Here is a 15,575-nt window from a genome sequence, read left to right as displayed (position 1 = left end):
TAAATTAAATCTTCATATAAATTTATAACTTGATGACGAAAATCTAGTGCCTCCAATTCATATTAACAGATAGTAGCACCAAAGACATTTCAAATAGCCCCCTTCTCAAAATACTTATATATTTATAGTTAAATATACATGTTATATATGCATCATGAATGGAAGTAAATGCAAACAGCATATTATTCTTTGAATATTAAACAGTTATGCTATTAAATACTTCAATAAAAATTATCAAATTTACTGTTAGCTGAAAAATATAAAATTCAATTTATTTTTTCTTTAAAAAAATTCTCGATTCATCAATTTTTGCCATTGTATTTATGTAATACTCCAGAGATTTAATTTTTCTTTAATGGTATTTTCAATAAAAATGGATCAAAATGTTTATGTCCATAGCTTTGAGGATATAACAGAACTTCTAATTCTTCTTCTGGCGACTCCTCAACAGAATACTTGAATTCATAGAAAAACTGAGAAGTTGTACCAAGATATAACTTTTCATTATTCCTTGTATGAATAAATACATCAGAACAGTGAATAGAAGGATCCTCAGTCCACTGAACAAGAACAAGCCATGTTGTGATGTTATTTTCAAAAGTATACGACAAATCTTTACATACAAATCGAAATTTCCTCTGAACTGGCACAATCTAAGGGGAAAAATATCATTAATTCTACAATATTTAAAAATGCAACAGTATTATTTATTATCAGAATAAAGAGAGAGATTAAGCCTTTTCCTTTTGATAATGAAGAAAAACTTTACTAAAAAATAATACAGCATTTTATCAATGACAATATATAAATTATTCAGCTCTTAAAAATCTTGGTATCAACTTGGTTTAAGGCCTGTAAAATTATATTTCCAGCATAAGAACAAAGAATGTAAAATAATAATAATAAAAACTAGTTAAAATTTTTTTCACAATTTGAATAAGTTAAAATACAAATTAAAAAGTTGCTAATTCCTGTAAAATTACAAAAGTAGGCCTCAAGCTTTAAACGATATATGAAATACCCAAAGAACTAGACACAATCAACAAGTAGTTTAGCTCTAATAACAGAAATTCAGTATCAATGCTATTCAAATCAACATCAGAAATTCAATATCAGTGCTATAATTCATTGTCAGTACACAATAGAGGGCAAAAACTAAATGATAAACACATGTACGTCACCGAAAGAAGAACATACAATTTTAACTAGGTATGCAGTCAAAAAACCACATGGAAACACTACACTTTCAGACAGGAAAAACTACCATAATTGAAAACTGAAGCTAGAGCAAGTACAGTGGTTGCTACCTAAAATCAACCGTTCATTAACCCCTTCACGACAGCGTGTTGCTGAACTAAAAACCCTCTGCAGAAGGGTGTGTCATATATTCATCAGTCCCAAATGTCACTAGCAGCCGGGTGATGCACTGGTGCATCGCATGCTGCATTGCACTAATGCAACACACTGTCTCCAAGGTGAATTGCACTAAGTGGCATGCTGTCTCGTAAGAGGATTAGCTGCTGATGCATATATGATACACTCATCATGAAAGGGTTAAAATCAAAACCTAAGGAATGAATTCAAATGAATACAATAACATTATAAAATAACTGCTTAATAAAATCAAACTGCTTTTAAAATTGTCAAAAACAAAAGATTGTGTTTCAAGTTTAGTGATTTTGTTCAAAATCGATTCACTTCCACATTTGGAAGAGAAAATGCTAGAATTTTCTCATCTGGAATTGTGAAAACCCCCAAGTCTGTGTGTTAATGTCAGTGATCTTATTTAAGGCTGATTCACTTTTACATGTGGAGCTGCAAATGGTAGAATTTTCTTATCTGGAAAAATCATGGGGGTAGGTCACGAGAGGTTTGCCAGAACTGGTTCAGACCAGTTGGGAAAAAGGGGGCAACACATGGGAAAATCTGAATAAAAAATTGTCTTTCTTGCCCACACAGTTCACCCAACCCCATCGTGCTTATTGTTTGGTCATGCCTCAAAATGTCCAAATGCAAGGACATTTTGAGAAACATAAAGAATTGTTGAAGCAATATAATGCTTTACCAAAATTCAGAAAACGTGAAGTTTCTGTAGAACTTGCAATTTCACAATCTGCATGTATATTGTTGAAAAGAAGAGAGGCAATTTTGGATGAACTGATGGCAAGTGCAACTGTCTCACATAAGAAGAAGCGAAATGGAAAGCTACCAATGCAGAAACTGCCCTCTCGGAGTGGCTTCAAAGTGCCAGGAACAAGAATGCCATCATGTTGTAAGAAATCCAGTATCAAAAGGCAATAGAGTTCGCTAAAATGCTTGGAGAGGAGCTTGTCCCCTACTGTTGGATGGCTCACAAGATAGAAAGAAAGAAACAATATTATTTTTAGAAAATTACATAAAGAGAAAAAAGATGCAAACTCTAATGAAGCCGATAATTGGATAGAAAAGAATTTAGCTGGACTTTTGCAAGAATACAAACTGCATCAAATTTTTAATATTGATGAGACTGGTCTTTATTATTGAGTCCTACCTCACACTTTAATGTTTAAACGTGAGTCATCAGCTGGCTGTAAAAAATTAAACATGTTATTGTGTTAGTAACGTGTAATATCACTGAGACAGTTAAAAAGACACCATTAGTCATCCATCCAAGAAAAAAAACCCTTATTGTCTGAAGAGTATCAAGCATTTGCCTGTGACTTATTACAACAATAAAAATGCTTGGATGATAAGCAATATTTTTAGTGGTTTTCTTACGAAGTGGGATAAAGAACTTCAACATTGAAAAGTGGCATTCTTGTTAGATAACTGTGCTGCCCATCCAAAAGACCTCTAAATGAAGAACATAATTTAGTTTTCCATCCTTCTACTACAACTTCATTCTTCAGCCATTAGATCAGGATGCTATAAAGACATTCAAGAGTCATTACAGAAAATAAGTGGTTCAAAATATTATTAATGAAACTGATATGACTGATGCAGTTGGCTCTTCTAATGAAATTGCCAAGTCGATTTCTCTCTTAGATGCCATTCATGTTATTTTAAATGAGTGGGGTGAAGTAACTTTGCAAACGATTTAAAATTGTTTTAATAAAGCTGGCTTCCATCCAAAGAAAATTTCTGAAACTCTTAAGATATGCCAGATGACAAGGGTGACGATGAAGAAATGCATGCTGAGGCTTTCTTCGAATATTTGGGAATCGATGAAAATATCAAGACTTGCTACAAAAAGAGTTATGCAGAGATTATTGAAGTTATCATACGAAACATAGGAATTAGTGAAAATGAAAGTGTGTTCGGAGATTCGAATGGTGAAATGAATAACAAAATGGACGACACTGAATAATTTGATGCTAAAAAAGACAATGCAAAGAAAAATATCAGATTATTTTCCAAAAACTCAATAAATGTTTTGTTTTTCAAAAAACTTAAAATTTTTGTATTAAATTTCATTAAATTCTTGTGGATGTTTTTGTTTTATTGATTTTTACTAAATAAATGCATATATACATATCTATGTAAATAAAATATACTCTAATAAACTCTATTTTGTTGAATATATGTTTTTTTTTAAATATCCTTTAACATGAAAAAATATTTCAGTCCCCTCAGCTTCGTGTTAGACGATTTTCACTGTATTTATTAATCTCTCTTTTTTTTAATCAAACTTACTTGATTCCTTCTTTCAAAATTCAAAATTTAGATTCAACCCTATTAAAATATGCAATTTATTTTTAAATTTGCATTTTAAAATAATTTTTTTAAAAAATTTGAATTATGACCTATAAGATTTTTTTTCATGATCTTAAAACAGATATAATTCTACTCATATCTGCAAAAACAATTTTTTATTCAAAATTTCCCAAGTTATACAGTGTCTCACAAAAATGATCAGGCACAACAATATTTTTACTTTTTTAAGTAATAGGAAAAAAGCTTTGCAGTAAACTAAAAATGAATATTTTCCCTATGAGTACATATTTTCTTAGCTATCTCTTTGTACTGAATAAATTTGGAAAAACTCCTAAATTTGTGTGTGTAACTTCCTGAATTATACGGAATATATGTAAATTCAGAAACTGTAAGAAGAGTAAGTGTTGTTTGCCAATGAAAGTAAATTTAACATCTTTGGCTCAGATGGACGAGTGTCGGTGTACAGAAAACCAACAGAGGAGTTTCGAAAAGAAAACTTAGTACCAAGTGTTAAACATGGAGGGGGAGGAGTTACGGTATTGGGATCTATGGCACATTCTGCTCTTGGTGATATAGAATTTGTAATATACAGTTACTACATCAGTATAAAATAACCTTGACATCTTGAAGCAAAATTTGGCATCGTCAGCACAAAAACTTAAAATACAAAATAGTTTTAAATTCTACCACGACAATGACCCAAAGCATACTGTGCACAGTGTCAGACTCTGCCTGTTATATAAGTGTCCAGAAGTAATTAAGGCACCACCCCAATTGCCAGATCTTAATCTTATACAACATATTTGGCAGGAACTAGAATCGAAAATTCGAAAACAGAGTATATCTGTGACAGCAACTGAAAACAGTGATTCAAGAAGAGTGACATAAAATAAGTCCAGGGAAAAAAAAAAAAAAAAAATACTTGTGGAGTCAATGCTCAAAAGATTAAATGAAATGAACATGTGTTAAGGTTATCCTACAAAATATTAGGAAGCAAAAGCAATGCAAGTTTTTGTAATTTTTGGCTGTTATTAACCGCTTGCCTGATTATCCCAAGTTATCTCGGGTTCGTATATATTGCAGTTAATTATTATCCCAAATTGAATTAAAGTGGCAAGATTTAAAGTGGCAAGATGGGCGTTACTTCTAGAAGAATTCGACTATGAAATTGTTCACAGATCTGGGCAGCAAATGAAGCACGTAAAATCGTTGAGCAGAAATACTGTCATGATGGTTACCTATTTTTTCAGAGAGAAGTTACAGCCAAAATTGCAGTCACGCAAAAAATTGATGAGCATCTTTAGTTGCTAACATCCTTAGTCGAGCAAGGACTAAAGAAAGATTTCCTAGTGAAGAATGTGTATTATACAAGTTTAACAGTGGTCACGAGCTACTTGTGGTACCCGAAGCATTGGAGTTAGAAATCATACATAGTATCTACAACAAGGGACACTTCGCAGTGTCTAAAAAGGAAGATCTGCTGAAAATGGACTTTTATATTCCTAACCTTAGAAGATGAATTGAACAAGTTATCTCAAATTGTGTAGAGTGTATTTTGTGTGACAAAAAAACGAGGTAAGTGTAAAGGGATGCTGAATTCCATATCAAAAGATAGTATCCCTTTGAACACATTTCATATTAATTTTATAGGAATTATAGGACAATTACTACAATAAGAACTACAATCATATCTTGACCATGGCTGACACATTTACAAAGTTCGTGTGGCTCTATCCAGTAAAGTCTACATCAGCTCAAGATGCACTGCAGAAGCTGAAACTGCAGCAATCAACTTTCGGTATTCCTTTGAGAATAATAAGCGATAAAGGTACAGCTTTTACCTCTAAAGACTTTGAAGACTATTGTAGTCAAGAGAAGATGCAGCACATACTTACGTCTAACTACAGGCATTCCTAGAGGAAATGGACAAGTGGAAAGAATTCATCTGACTCTGATTCCAGTCCTATCCAAATTATCCATAGATGATCCTACCAAGTGGTACAAATATGTTAGAGATGTACAATGGATCTTGAACAGCACTAAGAGCAGAAGCATAAAGAGCTCTCCATTTGAGCTCCTCACTGGTGTTAAAATGAGAAATCAAGAGGGCTTAAAGATTATGAAAATTCTCGAAGAAGAAACAAATATTATGATGAAAGATCGAGAAGATATGAGAGAGGAAGCAAGGAAAAACATCCTAAAAATTCAGGAAGAGAACAGAAAAACATATAACAAGAAGAGAAAAGAGGCAGAGGTATACAAGTGAACGATCTAGTTGCCATATAAAGAATGCAGTATGGAGGTGGTCTAAAGTTAAGGCCAAAGTTCTTCAGTCCGTATCGTGTAACAGTAAAAAAAGGCATAGACCGGTACCAGATGGAAACAGTAAGACAACATGAAGGTCCTGGTTGTCCCACTACAGCAGCTGATCACATGAAGCCCAGAACTGTTAGGTCCCTGCTTAGGACTTTGCAGCTCTCTGCACTTGCATTTTTTTTTTTTTTTTTTTAAATTTATTTTCAGGTGCTGTCTTGATATACCAGTGTTGCTAATCCGTGTTTATGAGGCCGAAAACAGAATCAGGATCACTGAGCTGTGGGACCTGCAAGTTCCACAGCCACCAGAGGGCATCACTTGTGCACCTGCAGCGAGGGGGGGTGGTGGAAAAATGAGGATGTCAGAAACCACGCGAAGGTGGTGACAATGATAGCAAGAATGAAATGATATGCAATGATAGCAAGCCGTGCTGAGCGGCTATTTAACCCTTTCGTGATGGCGCACCTTTGTTTAAGACGCTCATGCGGGACAAGTGGGGAATCGAAGGCAGTCACCATACAGGACAGAGGTTTAGCATCGCTGAGCCTAATTTTATAAAAAAAATCAGAAACAAAAAGTTTCACTTTTATAGCATTGTAATTCTTCGCATCATTTTCGATCATTACTTGAGCTCTTATATATGTTATAATTAGCACTTAATAATGGTTTTTTCTTTATTTTACATAAAAATATACTTAAAAAATTGCTTATATTATCCATTCTGTTACTCAGCTCAGTGATCTCAGTTTTTTTATTCTTGTATGTTTGTAAATTGTGCATGTTTTCCTTTAAAAATTATTGAATTAATTGTTCTTATCTTCGGGTTACGGTTTTTATGCGTTTAGTAAATATGCATGTAATATTTGTAGAATTATCAACATTTTAAAAGTTGTTTAAGTGCTGCCCGCTAAGGATAATTATATTTACCATAGCAGCCATATTTGTTTTCATTTGAAACTTAGGAGAATAGTGGATTTGTTGCCAATCTAGAGAAACTAAGCTTCACAACAACAAAGATAACCTTCTTTCATTATTATGAATTAAATCATGCTTAATCCATTCTGGAACTTATTAGAGGAAATAAGTGTTAATGATGTTTATGAATAAGTGTTTATGATTTACTTTGTAATTTTTAACAAAGCTGTTTTGAGTTTTTATGCATTTTTGCCTTGTCCGGAAGTAAGAATTGTCCGGAAAAAGGAATTATAAACCAAATAAAATAAAAACACCTGCCTTGAAGATAAGGATAGTGCTGACAGATCAACTTTCAATTAATTGCGCGCCGCGGCGTCCCCCCCCCCACACGCTGCATAGGAGCGTGAAATTGATAAACAGATTTCGGAATGGTTAGAGTAACAAAGGATATGCCTTCATCCATTTTTTGCAGCAATTCCACTTTTTGTTTAATGGACTTCGAAACATACTTTCGCTTTGTAGATCCTTTACATATTAGTAAATATATATCGAAAATTCTATTTGACATAATCGAAAGTTCAAGCTTACTTTTATAAAATTGCTCTAACAGTCTGCAAAAAATAATAAGCCGGATCCAATTCGAAGATTAAGGAACAACGCAATCTGCAACATTAACTGAATTAGATAATTTTAGCTTAGCTTATACCGTCCGTTATACATTAAACGCGCTTGTGTAAACGTATTATGCGCATGCGCACATGCATATTCGCAGCCGTAAAGGTCTTACACATGTGCAGAAAGTTTGTAGCTTTGAGGTCCGGTTTATAGATCATTCCGGATTATGGGTGTCTGAATTAACGACTTTTGACTGTATATCAATAAAATTGCGTTTAATTTCTATTTTTTAACCCTTAAACACAGAGATGAGGTCTATATGACGACACCAATACTTTAGAATTGTGATATTGCTTATAAGTTATAGAGTTATTCCTCTCCTTTTCAGTACTTTCAAGTTGACATAAAATATAACTTTTCCTAAATTTTTATTAAACTTTATCCATTAGTTTTTTTTAAATAATTTTTAAAATTGAGTCGCTGTGATATGGACCTCACCTCTGCGTTTACGTCATGTTTTTCCCCCATGACGAGAAGATGGCTTTATTACTACTTAAGTGTCGAACTTGTACAAGAACTTAACTATAGAGGTTTGATATATGTCAGTACTATGAACAGAAAATAGGAGGGAAATACAATATATTGAAACACATTTGTGGCCGAAAGGTAAGCAATCATACATCATCTCTGCTAGCATTAAACATACCATGAGGGATTTTCTTCATATTCATGTTTGCAATTTTTTAACAGTTTATAGTTCATAGTGCCTTAGAATTAGGAATTAAAGAGACTACTAATGGCCAAGTCAAAGCTAAACTTGTGATGGACTTGAGACAGTACAATTTCTGTACAAGCATATGTCTTGCCAAATAAAATGAAGTGTGAAGGAGCTTCCCTTTATGCATTCACAGATAGAAAGACTCTCACTTCTTATATAATTCAAAAATTAAAAACTGTTATTCTCATTTCTTCAATGTGTCATTCGAAATCAGAAGACTTTGAAACTGAGAAACTAGTAATAATAACATTTTATAATGTGACTAAAGGCGGTGTAGATGCATTGGATGAAAAATCTTCTAAACATTCTACAAGCCAAAGAACAAGCCGATGGCAAATGGCCAAGGTTACTTGATGTCAGTGGAATTTGCACATGTAATATATCAATTGTTAAGAAAGAGTCAAATTGGGGGGAAACGAATTTTTGATGCAGTTATTAGAATTAGTGAAACCACATATGGAACGGAGGCTAGCCAACTGTGAACCAAGAAATAAAAATTTGCATTTAGAGGGTGCTAGGAGTTTCCAGTGGAATCTATTCTAGCCCAGATGTAACTGATACCCCTAAAAAGCAAAGAACATGTTTTTTTGTCCCCCTCTCCTAGACTGAGAAGAAAAACTACATATCTATGTTTCAGCTTCAAGAATCCAATATGCAATGAATGTGCCAAGAGAATTTGCAAAAATTTTGTTGAGAATGCTTAAAATAATGTGCTGTAGTTTTTTAATATTCTTTATATATTATACTCTTTTGTATTATTTTATATAATCCAGATTCTGTAGATGGAAAAATTTATTAAATAACTTATTTTGTACGCATTTGCAAGTAAGTAGTGTTTATTTTATTTATTTGATTAAGTATTCCATACTTTTTCATATGTGATTTAAAAATTAATTTTTAATGCATTAATTTTAGAGTTTTAAAAACAATTAATTACCTCAATATAACAAGCAAAGTGTATTAATGCTTATATAATAGCAATATCACATTATTTTAAAATTTTATATTTTTTAAATGCATACAATAGAGCGCAGTCTGAGAGATTCCTTCTATGTGTTTACGTAGCAGAAAATGGACATCTGTACTTAAGGGTTAAGGTTAGAAACTGAAATAAAACTTTAACAAAGACTATAAATTAAAGTGAGTTTTAATAAATGAAAATTAGCTCAGTATATCTGAGTTAAAGTTTGTAAAATTAAATTTGCTTAAATTATACCTAATACTAGGTAAAACATACTAGTCATTATAAGAAAAAGAATTTAGTTAATAATTATGAAAGTCATTACAAGAATTTGTTATACTGATCTAAAGCCAGAATAATTAAATAAAAAGAATAATTTATCAACATAATATTTAATTTAAAGATATATACTTTAAAATAATACTAGGCAGTTAAAAGCTACATTATAGAGAAAGAAATCATTAAACATTGAATAATTCTCATTTAAGAATTAATAGTTCATTTGATCAGAGGATATTGATAAATAGATCTTGATAAATAAGCAACAGAATAATTTCAGATTGCTTAAATCTGCAAAATTAGGTATGCTAACCAAATATACATAATCAGGGTTCGTACATTCACATGGAAATTAAGTACTTTTAAGGACCATTAATAAAAAAATTTATGGACCTATCAGCAAATAGGAACTGAATAAATTCAAGATAGATACACGCAAGATATTATCTATGCGTGAACTCCACTTTTGTAATATCATCCTAAAAATGAAATAGATCCATAAGCAGGAAGCATTACTATTAAACATAATTATCAATACGTTTGAGAATAAAATAAATTTTATGAAATTTATCAAGTAGCGTTAAATACTAGTATTTTACACTGATAATAAATAGTTGGGCATATTTGAAAAATAAGTGACATTTTATTTACATTTTACTAACTGTTGGCTTTATGGTGATATATATATATATATATATATATTTTGTGTGTGTGTGTGTGTGTGTGTGTGTCTCATTTTGTGACACACTTGCTCAGTCTAGAGCAGGGGTTCTCAAGCGATGGTACACAAGGAAAAAAAAAAAAAAAAAAAAGAAATAGGTGGTAGCCAAAGAAGCAAAGTATTTTTAACTATTAAATTCAAAAATTAAAACCCCAACATCCTGATTGAGTTTTTTCTCCAACACTCATAAATCTATGCGATCTGAGATTTGTTCAAGAGTGGTGGTGGTAGTAGTACTTTGTAGTGGTGGTACTAAAGATTTTCAAATTTTGTTTAGATGGAACACGTTAGTCAAAAGGTTTGAGAACCACTGGTCTAGAGGTTCAAATAGTAGGGGCAGATTTTATGCCAAGCAGCATAAGTTAAAATGAGAACTAAAAATGAATAATTCACAACAAAAGACTGGCTGTTGTCACCACTGATGCTTGCCTAGAGAGAGGCCTACTGATCAGAATAAACCTGAAAGGCCTGATCTAGGTACAGTTGGCAAGTTTTGAAAGTTAGTTGGGCTTTGTCTGACACAGTTAGTGTTGTAGCTTCGTATAAAGTTCCAGGGGTTGTAACCCAGGTAATACACTTTAAGGTTCCAATAAGCCAAAGCACCAGATTGATTAGTTGTTCTGTATTATTTTAAGTCTAACTAAACACAAAAAGTAAGTTTTACATGAATTTTACATTTTTGAGTTTTATCTAGTGACCATGGTAAGGATAAATGAAATGTAATAACTCCCTTTTAATATGCAGAGATAATTTTTAAGGGTAAGCAGTTAGTTATAAATAATTTAATTAAATTAGCTAGTTAGATAATCTTAGTCCTTATGGATTTACATGGCAATTATTAAATTTTATTTATTTTTTAACAATATTTGCTACAAAAGCCCTATTAAAATCCCAATCTAATAAAATTTCACAATTTAAAATATATGTAATTTATGACATTGATTCTTAAATGATATTAGGATAATTACACATTAAAACCTACAAAGCATTTATGTTTTGTAGCAACAACACTCAACAAAATATTTATGTGTCTTTCTAACACTTTACTGACCGCTAGCGGTTCAACAGCATACGCACGTCCGACCGGCCGCAGATTCTTGCTGCCATCACTTTTGTCACCAGTATCACTTCCTGAATAACCGTCAGGAGACAATCTGATAAATTGTCTAAATAAAACTCTCCAGTACCATTTTTTTCACTCATCCTGAATGGTAAATTTTTTAAAAACGGTGTGAAAATGTGGAAGTTTACGAAGCAAAGCACTTAGCGCAAGTGAGCAATGTACCTCAATACTAATAATAATATGCAGATGATATAGAAAACGGCAATTGTTTATCGCTATGACTAGTGATTGATAGGGATGTTGCAACTCAACTCTTGTTGAGATCTGATGGCTGAGTGACGTCATCTCGAACTATGAACTCTCGTTTAGAGATCACATGAGAACTCAGAATGGAGAAGTCATACACTGCATTGTGCCACATTTAAACACGTTTCATTATGTAAATATTCTGTAACCCATTTGCGTCTTCATTAAATATGTTTGTGTAAAGAATGTATTTATCACTTATGGATTATTCCCTTCAAGATTTTGCAGATAGAGATGCACAGAGGAGATCATTTCAACCAGCGGCCCTGGCAGAACCCACTGGGACAAGGTAACCAGTTTTGTTTTACTTTGATTAATTAGTTAGAATTGTAATTAATATCGATACAGAAAATAAATAAGAACATTGTGGCGCCATAATGTGGGGCCATTGGGTTGAATTTGAACTGAAATTTAATAGATTTTGCTTAAAGCAAAAACATGTATTTAGAAAAATTAAAAAAGAAACGATCTGCTACAAGAGCAGTAGTTACGAGGCTGATAAATATAATAGAAACAAAAATTGCTAATGAGGGGGATAAAAATGTAATTGAAGAAATGGTTGCTCAGTTAATTAGTAAAGAAGAAGAACTAATCTTAGCGGATAATGGTATTGAAACTTTAATTGATGTAACAAATTTAGAAGATGAAATAATGTCTAGAGAAGAGTATAAAAGTAAAATTATTGTTTGGAAATTACACGCAAAAAGATAGATACTAATTCACATAACGCTAATTCTATCTGGAACTGTCACTGAATAGCAGAACAAAGTTAAACTCCCCAAATTGGCCCTGGAAACGTTTTCTGGAAAGGATGTGTGCAGTTGGCCTGGGTTTTGGGCACGATTTGAGACAGCTGTACACGAAAACGAAAGTCTACACGCAGTAAATAAATTTAACTATTTAAAGTCAAATCTTACTTCCGATGCAGGAACTGCAATACAAGGGTTGGCGTTAACAGCGGAGAATTACGAGAAGGCTGTGAAGATATTAAAAGGTCGCTTCGGACACAAAGAACTAATAATAGATACCCATATGAACAATTTATTAACTCTGACTTCGGTTAAAAGGTCTTGCGATGTAACAGCAGTTAAAAAATTATATGATTGAAGTACAAATTAGAGGATTAGAATCGTGTAATATTTTACCGGATTCATACAGTAACTTATTGTATCTGATATTAATAAAGGTGATTCCGAATGATTTAGCACTAGAATTTAATAGGAAATAGGAAGATGATAACGAGACAAAAATTACAAATTTGCTAAATTTTCCAAGAAAAGAAATAGAAAATCGAGAACATACAGGATTTTTAACTAAGCCAACGGATTCTGAAGTCCCTGAAAAGAAATCCCATTTTGAAAATAAGCGGCAGTTTCAAGAACGTTTTCGAGACAATGAAAGAAATCGGGATTGTAATAAGGGTAGAATTCCTTCAGTGGCAGTGTTAAACTTTCTAACAGCTATTTATTCTGTTCTGAAAATCATACCTCAGAATCATGTCAAAAGAGTGTGCCATAAAAAAAGGAAACGTTAAAGTGAAGTGGAATTTGTTTCATGTGTCTCAAAAGGTATCATTTAGCGAGGAACTGCAAATCGAAACTAACTTTGCTATTTGCGATCGACGACATCATACATTGATACTGACGAAACGAATGTGCCAGACAAGAGTCCCATCCAAGGGGCAGTAGTCTCTTCTGTTTCCGACTGCGCAACAGTAAATAATTCATTTCTTCTGACAGTACGAGCTGAAATTATAAACACAGGCAATTGGCGCCAGCAAAGCGTGCGCATCTTGTTTGGTTTAGGATCGCAGCGAACATTTATTAGGGAGGCTATCTGTAAGAAATTAAAACTTCCGGTGATTGGAGAAGAAAAAATAAAAATATTCTCTTTCAGTTGCACGATGTCTGAAGTGCAGAATGTTTAAAAAAAAAAAAAAAAAAAAGTCTTATTTTGTGTAATTCGAAGTATCGATATGAAACCAAAATGGAAGCTTTAATTATTCCTGTCCTTAATGGATCACATATTCATTCCCCTAGAAATGAAATAGTTAATCTTATAATCTTATTAAAAAACAGGGCATACAACTTTCCGATAAATGGGGACAAGGGAATAAAACGCCGAAAATTTCTTTGCTGATAGGAGCGGATTTTTATTGGAAAATAGTCCCGGGTAAGGTTCACAGACTAATTCCTTAGCAGCAGTTGAAACAAAATTGGGTTGGACCATTAATGGAACAGAAAGGGCTTACGGAATTTCATCAACTAATGTGAATACGATGAAGGTTGTGGTTCATAATAATAAAGATACACAGAACAAATCACTGTCTAGTTTGCTGAAGAATCTATGGGGATAAATTATGATTCGGATACAGAACTCGAATTAGAAGATAATTTAGTTTTCTGATCTGTGAAAAAGATCTGTGAAATTTGAAAACAATCGTTATATTGTGCGCCATCTCTGGAATCATAATTCAAATGAGCTTGGAAATAATCTGGGGATTGCAAAAATTAGATTTAAGAGTTTAAATCGTAGATTTCAGAATAATCAACAGTTCTATGACAGATATCGCGAAGTAATTGATAAACTTAACGAACTTAAACGAAGAAATCGCCAAAGAGACTAACATTGAAATTGGACCAAAAACGAATTTTATGCCGTATCAAGCCATTATAAAAACAAGGAAACTACAAAACTCTGTGTGGTTTCTGACGCTTTGTCACATGCGGAGAATTGTTTGTCATTAAATGACTGTTTACATTCAGGTTCCAAGATGTGTCCAGACATACTGGAATTGCTTCTTAAGTTCCGTCAAAATTGAACTGTGTTTACAGCTGACATCGAAAAGCATTTTTGTAGATTTCTCTTGCTGATGAAGACAATAACGCAGTCAAGTTTCTAAGGAACGATGGTGAATTAAATGGAACCAAAATAAAAGCTCTTCGTTTGACAAGGGTAATATTTGGAGCAACATCTAGTCCGTTTCTCCTCAGAGCAACTCTTAATGTACACGCTGACAAATACAAGTCACAGTATCCGAACGTATTTTCCATGCTAACTGAAAATATGTATGTTGACGACTTAATCGCTGGAGCAGATGAAGAATCAGAACATATTAAACGCATACTGAAAGGTGGATTTAACATGCGGAACTGGAAAACAAATGAAACGAATTTACAAAAAGTATGGACTGAAGAAATTTTTCACAAAATTCGACTTGTTCTAAAGTATTGGGGTATATGCCAAAAGGATAGATAACATACCCACTAAAAGAGAAATCTTGAGATTTGTAGGACGTTTCTTTGAACCACTGGGGTTTTTAAATCCATACACCATTCAAGCTAGGATTTTATTGCAAGATTTATGGGAACAAAAGATAGCATAGGACACTGAAATACCAGAAAAATATGATAACATAAGCCATTTGTAAGTGCAGGTAAGAGGTATGGGCCTACGAAGTAGTCATTAACAATACCCGCCCACACATTCACGGAGAAGCGAGTTTGGAATGCATGTGGACGTGTGCCGTGTGGGTTATGAGTTGTCCACACGTGCATGTTGTGGCTATTGAAGATGCCGTCCTGTGAGAAAGTTGCCTCGTCCATGAATAGCACATCCAATGGGAAATCCGCCTGCGCCGCACACTGCTGCAAGAACCAATGGCAGAAATGAACTTGAAGAGGGTAATCTGAATCTTGCAAGGCTTGGACTCTCTGCAAATGGTATGGGTGCAAATCATTTTCATGCAATACTCTCCAAACAGTGGAATAACTCAACTGCAGAGGACGTGCAATAGCTCTTGTACTTGCCCGAGGTGATTCATGCGCAATGTTCAAGATGGATTCTTCAATACGAGGTTGTCGTGCACTTCTTCCACTGCTAGTGTTGGAGGTGGCTTAAAAATGACCCGTTTTCACACAGAGACTGA

General features: G+C 33.3%; 1 protein-coding gene across 1 annotated transcript in view; it reads right to left on the bottom strand.

Moving 5' to 3' along the window:
- Positions 1–251: 251 nt before the first annotated feature.
- The window catches only part of ENGase (cytosolic endo-beta-N-acetylglucosaminidase), a 131,681-nt gene continuing 116,357 nt past the window's right edge, over positions 252–15,575 (bottom strand). Inside the window, exon 12 of the mRNA XM_085823494.1 lies at positions 252–653. Coding sequence (XP_085679620.1) covers positions 342–653 — 312 coding nt within the window. The 3' untranslated portion in view covers positions 252–341. The remainder of the gene's footprint in view (positions 654–15,575) is intronic.

This window comes from Stegodyphus dumicola, chromosome 9 (assembly GCF_044657685.1).
Source record: "Stegodyphus dumicola isolate Sdum_Otavi_A_Nest chromosome 9, ASM4465768v1".
In the NCBI taxonomy this organism is placed as follows: domain Eukaryota; kingdom Metazoa; phylum Arthropoda; class Arachnida; order Araneae; family Eresidae; genus Stegodyphus; species Stegodyphus dumicola.
The sequence above is the reverse complement of the archived record's forward strand: the minus strand, read 5'-3'. Positions and strand labels throughout refer to the sequence as shown.